General features: G+C 39.1%; 1 protein-coding gene across 1 annotated transcript; it reads right to left on the minus strand.

The window, feature by feature from the left end:
• On the minus strand, positions 3,302-5,486 carry LOC109826820. Its single transcript, XM_020393841.1, has 5 exons — positions 5,231-5,486; positions 4,758-5,104; positions 4,419-4,652; positions 3,973-4,337; positions 3,302-3,650 (listed from the first exon to the last, which is right to left on the minus strand). Exons 1-5 carry the CDS (start codon positions 5,484-5,486, stop codon positions 3,302-3,304), a joined length of 1,551 nt encoding a protein of 516 aa, XP_020249430.1.

Here is an 8,449-nt window from a genome sequence, read left to right on the forward strand (position 1 = left end):
TACAAAAGAGGGAAGGATGAAACCCTCCATTTGTTTAAAACTGGGTTCTTTCTTTGTGGCGATGAGAGTTTGAATTTTGTATCCCGTTGACGATCCGAGCACTTCAACTTTGTGGGGGTATTGGTCTTCTCTCCTTGACTTAACGCCTTGAGAGAACTTGCGAGGCAAGTTTATAACTCTAGCTGAGTTTTGAGAATTCTCTATGAGAGTGTTAAGAACTTGCAAGACAAGTTCAGAACTCAACACGAGTTTGGGGGACTTGCTAGGCAAGTTGAGAAACTCTCTGTAAGAGAGTTAAGAACTCTAGGCGAGTTTGAAAGAAACTTGTTTCAACAAGTGAGAAACTCTCTGTGAGAGAGTTGAAAAACTCTAGCCGGGTTTAAATCCCTAAGAAGGGTTGATTTTAGAGAGAAGATGAAATCTAAGAAAACTAACGCAAATAGGTTTAAAGTGCAAGCCAAAAAGCTCCAAGAAAGCTCCAAGAAAGCTCCAAGAATCCTCTCCAAGAAGCCTCTCTCCTTCTCTTTCTTCTCTCTTTTGATCCCCTTTTTTCCTCTCTTTTCCCCCCAGCCTCTGGCTTGCTGGAGATCCAACCATATTTATAGGGTTATCATGGAGTAAGGTACCCCATAACAGGCCCTTAACTATGCCCATACCTTGATGGGACAGTTTTGAAAAGTGTTCCAGCGTCAAAAACGCAAGGGTCGCATTCTGGAGAGAAAAACATGGGTGAACTCTGCGTCTGACGACCTTCGTGTCTGGCGACCTCCATGTATGAGCTTGGGATGAACTCCACATCTGGTGACCTCTGTGTTTGGTGACCTCTACGTCTGACGACCTCTGCGTCTGAGCTTGGGACGAACTCCGCGTATGGTGACCTCTGCATCTGGCGACCTCCACGTCTGGCGACCTCCGCGATTGGATTCGTAGAGATCGTCAATTATAATCTCTTTCCTTTGACTTCTGTGTAGATTGTCATTTTGTAATCTTTACACTTGGCCTTTGTGGAATGTGAGAGTCGTCAATTTGCAACACTAACACGTTGCTGTAAAAGTCTTTACATTATAACTTTCATAGACTATTTGCGGAGGCCGTCAGATTGTAACTTCCGCTTGTTTATGTGAAGGACGGCAGATTGTATCTTTCATCATCTGTTGAATCTGCGGAGATCAGCTATCTGCAGTAATTTTTTAGATAGCCTACAGACCCCCCTCCAAAGTTTTCGAAAGTTCGTGATTCACTAGAACAAATTTTCGAAATACTTTGGTTCACAAAATGATTTTCGTGATTCTGCATACAATAGGATTTTTGGCAAACCCTCAGCCATCAACGGATTTGATAAGCTTTTACCGACTACCGTTTGAGTCAGGCTAGCATGTGGATTGTCTAAGTCCGTTCCATATGTAATGTTGTGCTAAAAGAATGAACTCTCTTAGGCTTAGTGCTATGATAGTGAATACATAGACTTTGCCGCTGTTTCTTCCTGTGTTATATTTTTATTTGAAACACTGAAAGAAAGTTGGAAGTGTCAGAGGTGTAGTATTAACTTAGCATGAATTTTCACTTAGAGTAAAATTCATAAATTTTCTTCATTATCACTAGGATAACTCCAGAAAATCTTCAATCCGCTGGGGATTCTACAATGACGACTTGCTATTTCTTTTCGAAATAGACCTAACAAGTTCATTGGGGGTTTGACTGTTGTAGGTGTGATATTAACCTAATAGTATTTTATGGGTCTATCGCTCTATTAAAGAGAGTCGATAAACTGATTTGGTCGTCAGAGGTGTGATGTTAACTTGACGGGTTTATACTTGTGATTTGAACAAGATTTTGAAGACTTAGCGTCTTGTTGGGGAAGATTACGATTTGAACAACATTGTGGACCTACCATCCTATTAGAGAGGATCGATAAGTTGACTGTCAGAGGTGTAGTGTTAACATGACAGGAATTTTCTTGTGATTTGAACAGCTTTGTTGACCTACCATCCTATTAGAGAGGATCGATAAGTTGACTATCAGAGGTGTAGTGTTAACATGACAGGAATTTTGTTATGATTTGAACAACTTTGAGGACCTACCATCCTATTGGAGAGGATCGATAAGTTGACTATCAGAGGTGTAGTGTTAACATGACAGGAATTTTGTTGTGATTTGAACAACTTTATGGACCTACCATCCTATTGGAGAGGATCGATAAGTTAACTGTCAGAGGTGTAGTGTTAACATGACAGGAATTTTGTTGTGATTTGAACAACTTTGTGGACCTACCATCGTATTGGAGAGGATTGATAAGTTGACTGTCAGAGGTGTAGTGTTAACATGACAGGAATTTTGTTGTGATTTGAACAACTTTGTGGACCTACCATCCTATTGGAGAGGATTGATAAGTTGACTGTCAGAGGTGTAGTGTTAACATGACAGGAATTTTGTCACCAGAAAAGATTGTCATATTAAATATGAAACAGACTAAAGTTATACTCCATGGGGATGATGATCATCAGAAGTGTAATATTAACTTGACGACGTGAAAGATTTTGTTACCCTTAATCCAGTGGATTCCAAGCAACCAACCCCTAGTCTAAGTGAGTTCAGTTTCTCTTATTAGACTCAGCTGGGGGGAGAAAATAGGGGGTCCTATGATTCTCTATGGGTAATATTTCTTGAGAAATTTCCCGTTGATTGGTATCATGAGCCTATCATCTTTTTGATTAATGAGACGGTAGGCTCCATACAAGTAGACTGACTCTACCACGAAGGGTCCTTTCCATTTGGGATTGAACTTTCCTTTCGTCTTGTGCGTCATGACCATAGGTCATCTGACTACTAAGACAAGATCACCTCTCTTAAAGATCCTTTCTTTGACCTTTTTGTTGTAGGCTTTGGAGATTCGGGTTTGGTATAACTCGATCTGTTGTTAAGCATGAAGTTGCTTATCATCCAACGCTTCTAGTTCTTGAAGGCATAGTAGATGACGGTCCTCATCTGTCATCCCGGTCGCAAGGGCAACTCTCAGGGATGGGATCTGAATTTCTAATGGCAGCACAGCCTCATAGCCATACACCAAAGAGAAGGGAGTAGCTTTTGTTGGGGTCCTCACCATTGTACGATAGGCCCATAGACATTCACCGAGTCATTCGTCCTAGTCGCGTCGGCTTTTGGAGACGAACTTCTTGAGAAGCTTTACGATCGACTTGTTAAAAGCTTCTGCAAGGTCATTAGCTGGCGGATAATATGCTGTTGACGCAACGCTTTGGATTCTAAACTTATTGTAGAATCTCTAAAAACTGTAGCTGACAAATTAGGCTCCATTATCATGAACTATTTGCCCGGGTATGCCAAAGCGGTAGACGACATGGTGTTTGATGAACTTGACCACGTCCGAAGCCTTGACTTCTTTCAAAGGAACTGCTTCTGCCCATTTGGAAAAGTAATCGGTTACTGCTAAGATAAATCGATGCCCTTTGGATGTTGGAGGGAAAATAGGTCCAACAATATCCATTCCCCACATCTCGAATGACCAAGATGGAGATGTAGGATGCAGATTCCCTGGTGCTTGATGAATGAAATCACCATGGACCTGGCACGCGTGATATCTTTTAGCATAATTGACGGCGTCAACGATCTTTTTAGGCCAGTAATAGCCAAGCCTGCAGAGTCAATCCCCTAGTTTAGCTCAAGGTTGATGAGCCCCACACATTCCGTCATGAGCTTCCTTGAGGGCTTCTTGTGCCTCTTTTCTGGAAAGGCAGCGAAGCAAAACTCCATCATGCGATTTTCAATACAAAGTTCAAGATGCCGCATCATTTTCTGGAAAGGCAGCGAAGCAAAACTCCATCATGCGATTTTCAATACAAAGTTCAAGATGCCGCATCACAATAGAATCGAAGGGCCTTCTGTTTGACGGCGGCCGCTTCTTTAGAATCATCGGGTAGTATGCCGTGCAAAACATAATCGATGAATAGGAATCACCAATCTCTTTGTTCAAGACTTGTGGAAGCTTCACAAACGATCTCTATTGTTGCCTCTTCTGAGCGATTTCCTAGAGGGAACTTGGGGTGACACAAATCACGACCTGCCACGAGTATCTTTGTCTCTGCCTTTGGTGACAATGCCAGTGAAGTTGCTAGCGAAGCTAAGGCATCTGCATAGGCGTTACGAGCCCGTGGAACGTGTCCGATAAAGAAGCCCTCAAAATTTTGAGCTAACTTTAGCGCCGCAAAGTGGTATAGGATCAAATCCTCATTGCGCACTTCGTATTCTCCTAGGACTTGATTTACGATGAGTTGAGAATCGCCGTAGGCTTCAAGGTATTGGATGTTGAGCTCCTCGGCCATCTGCATTCCTAGTAGCAAAGCATTGTACTCCGCTACATTGTTGGTGCATGGCTCGATTAAGGAAAATCCTCTTGGGATCACCTGACCATATGGGGATACGAGCACAACCCCCACACCGGCTGTGATTCCTCCATCAGGACTTTCTCTAGATGCACCGTCGAAGAACAATTTCCATACTTGCATGACTCCTTGAGTTACATAAGCCTCTGCAACTTTGTCTGGTAAGTCTTCATATAATCTGGAAGAATCAGACACCGGATGGTTAGCTAAGAAATCTGCCAGGACTTGGCCTTTAACAACCTTCTGAGGCATGAGCTGCATTAAATAATATGACAGAAGTATTGTCCATTTTGCAAGGTGGCAATTTAGCAAAGAAGGTTTCGTCATGAGAGCTCTCAAAGGGTTCACTTAGGAGATAACATGAATAGTTTGTCCAACTAAGTAATGCCATATTTTCTGAATGGCGAAAACCAAGGCAAGGTATTCTTTTTCCACCGGATTGTACCGGTGTTCAGCTCCAATCATGGTTCTACTAAGGTAGTAGGTTGCCTGCTCCTGGCCCTCATCATTGTTCTGTGCTAATAAAGCTCCAAGAGAATGTTCCATGGCCCTCACATATAATAGGAATTGTTTTCCTATCACCGAGGCCACTAGAATGGTCGGCTGAGTGAGATATTGTTTGATCTCCTTAAATGTCTTTTGGCAGTCTCCATCCCAAACAAATGAGACCCCTTTCTTCATTAACTTGGTGAAGGGCTGGCAGCGTCCTGAGAGGTTTGATATGAATCTCTAGATGTAAGCCAATATGCCCTGTAGGCCTCTGAGTTCCGTGATATTCTTCGGAGACTGCATTTCTTAGATAGCCTGAACCTTTTCTGGATCAAGGAAAATACCTTTAGAGGTGACTATGAACCCAAGGAATTTGCCGCTGGATACCCCTAGGAAAGATTTGGCGGGGTTCATCTTCAGTTGATGTATTCGCATGATGTCAAATATCATCCTTAAGTCTGAGAGATGGTCACATTTCTTCTGGCTCTTCACTACGATGTCATCTACGTAGCACTCTACCTTTTTGCGAAGATGTTCATGGAAGATCGTGCTCATGGCACGCTGATAGGTTACACCAGCATTCTTCAGTCCAAACAGCATTACTATATAACAGTACACCCCCAGTGGTGTTCTGAAAGCTGTGTGCTTTTCATCTTCAGGGTGCATTTTGATCTGATTATATCCTGAGAATCCTTTGTGTTAGACCCTAGAGGGGGGTGATTAGGGTCTTATGCTAATATAATCCGATTTAAATGCCAATTTAAAATATTAACAAGTTATATTCTTGCAAGTTAGATATACAAAGAGTAAGAGTGTAAGTGCAAGAATATGCAATATACACAAGGTGATATATCCTAGCAAAGAGATATACTATGAGATATATGCAAAGATATATAAACAACACAAGGGTAAATAATCTAAACAAGATAGTGGATGAAATAAATGAGTAATGCACAATTGGCGATATAAGATAAATGCAAAAACAAATACGCCAAGATAAACTCAAACAAGCAATATGATCAGGAGTTCGGACTTCCGTCCTACGTCTCCGCTCCCCACTCCCGGGGAGAAATCCACTATCAACCAGGTTTTCTACGTTCACGCGAATAACGTTTACACCTCACAGTATCGGTTTTCAACGCTCACCGATCAACGTCACTCCTCACACTCGGTTTCTAGCTCACCGAAAACCTCACTACACACTCTGTTTCTAGCTCACCGAAAACCTCAACTACACACTCAGTTTCTAGCTCACCGAAAACCTTACAACACTCACAATGTAACAAATATAAATTTGTTCTCTACAATAGATGAGAACACAATGAAAGCACAACTCAAAGTTACAATCTCTCACCACCCAACTATACTATGTATGCAAATACTATAAGCTCAATGTGGGTGTGTGTAACATGAGTAAAATAAAATCTAACTCAATTAACAAACTAGCAATAATAAGAATATGAAAATCAATAATGAAATTCTAAGAGAAAGAGTTAGAAAACTTCTCTAAGAGCACAAGAAGAGGATGAAGGGGATTGAGAATGAATCCCTCAATCTGCAGTGAAAACTCTCCTTTGTAAACAGAAACCCAAACTCAAACAAACAGTAAAACCCTAAACCCTTGCTTAAACTTTTCTTTTCTTTAAAACATTTCTTAGTTAGCTTGAGAGTTGAAGACAATGGGGTATTTATACCCTCTCACACTCAGCCAGAAACCAGAGCAAAAGACAAAACAGCCCCAAGCAACGGTCAAAAAACTAGCCGTTGGAAGCTGAAGGAACACTCGTCGGTCGACCGGAAAATTCGTCGGTCGACCGAAAATTTTCATCGGTCGACCGGACCGGTCGACCGGATGATGCTCTGGAAAAATACTGACGAATGGAAATTGACGGTCGACCGTACCGGTCGACCGAAAACTGACATTTCCAAAAAATCGGTTTTAGAGCTGATTTTAAAACACTGTTTAAAAATATCAAATAAATTCAAAAATGTAAATTTGGGGAAGATTGTAGACATGATAATAAACATGCTACAATCGACTGGTTTCGAAAAAAGGACTTCCCAATTGAAAAATATCATCATTTTACAAAATAGTCCAAAAATAAAAACCTGAAAATTGAAATTTGGATATTTTGACTTAAACAACATTTTGAAACCTTATGAAATGATTGTATAGACTTGATAAAAGATATAACATGTTGTTATGAAGTCTATAACTAGAAATACAATATTTCCATAAAATTGCATATTCTATGCAATATATTCAAAAACACTAAATATGATTTCATTAAATATAAGCTTGTTAAAGTGAAATCATATATAGGCATATAAACATGAAACAAAATAGTTTTCCAAATTTATGCATTTGTTTCATATATAAACTCGAAAAACTATAAAACCAAAAACATATGTATATATATATATATAATAATATATATATATATATATATATATATATATATATATATATATATATATATATATATATTATATATATATATAATATATATATATCACTATATATATATATATGAAAAACGATATAATGTGTGTGTATAGATATTGAGCTTAACGTATTAAACACACATAACATAAATCCTAAACTAAATTACCAAGCTAGATCTTGATCTTCAATAAGCTCTTCTAGGTAATCTCTCGGATGAAGCTAAACTTGGATCTTGAACTTGAATTGTACGATGCTTCACTCCATAATTCGCCAACCTCCATTTGATATCGTGGTTACACATAACATAAATCCTAAACTAAATTACCCAAGCTAGATCTTGATCTTCAATAAGCTCTTCTAGGTAATCTCTCGGATGAAGCTAAACTTGGATCTTGAACTTGAATTGTACGATGCTTCACTCCATAATTCTGCCAACCTCCATTTGATATCGTCGTTATGGCGCAATCCATCCCAAGAAGGCCAACAATCTCCCCCTTTTTGATGATGACAAACAATTTACAAAAAGGATATATGCATGAAAAGAAATGAATATATAAATTACAATTCACATGCATATAAACAAGAAAGAATATACATATACTCACAATATTTCTCCCCCTTTGACAACATCAAAAAGGGGACAAAAAAATTAAGAGAGCGAAAGCTCCCCCTACCTATAAGCATGGGTGAGTATAAAACAAGAAATACATAGGGGTTGCTCCCCCTATCAAAATGTCATATAGAATATATGAAATGAAGATCATGGCATACATATGTGAGTAAGCATAAATGCTAATCACAACTCACATACGAAAGATGATGAGAACATATATCAAAGTAAAAGATAGTGTCTCATATCTAAAAACATAAAAACATTTGTAAAGGTAGATTTATGAAATCAAAAGAAGAGAAACATGAGAATCATGCAAAAAGAGTTTTCGAATAAAAACAAATCACTCAAATGAAATCATAAATCAAGATTTGAGTTCAAAAGCAATGTTTGATCAAAAGGAAAACTTTCTTTGTATAACTTGATCAAACCACTCATAGAATACATTATAAGACACAAATAGATGATCCATAAGCACAAACACATAAATATCATCATATAAGTGAA

Source organism: Asparagus officinalis, chromosome 10 (genome assembly GCF_001876935.1).
Source record: "Asparagus officinalis chromosome 10, Aspof.V1, whole genome shotgun sequence".
Taxonomy (NCBI): Eukaryota; Viridiplantae; Streptophyta; class Magnoliopsida; order Asparagales; family Asparagaceae; genus Asparagus; species Asparagus officinalis.

What these genes read in the sequence shown, in the direction of transcription:
- LOC109826820 (XM_020393841.1), bottom strand. Translation starts at nt 5,486, where the DNA reads ATGCTGTTTGGACTGAAGAATGCTGGTGTAACCTATCAGCGTGCCATG. An exon ending in TAGTTGGACAAACTATTCAT is followed by an intron (nt 4,653 to 4,757) that starts GTTATCTCCTAA and finishes TATTTAATGCAG; the next exon opens with CTCATGCCTCAGAAGGTTGT. An exon ending in TCGTATCCCCATATGGTCAG is followed by an intron (nt 4,338 to 4,418) that starts GTGATCCCAAGA and finishes CTAGGAATGCAG; the next exon opens with ATGGCCGAGGAGCTCAACAT.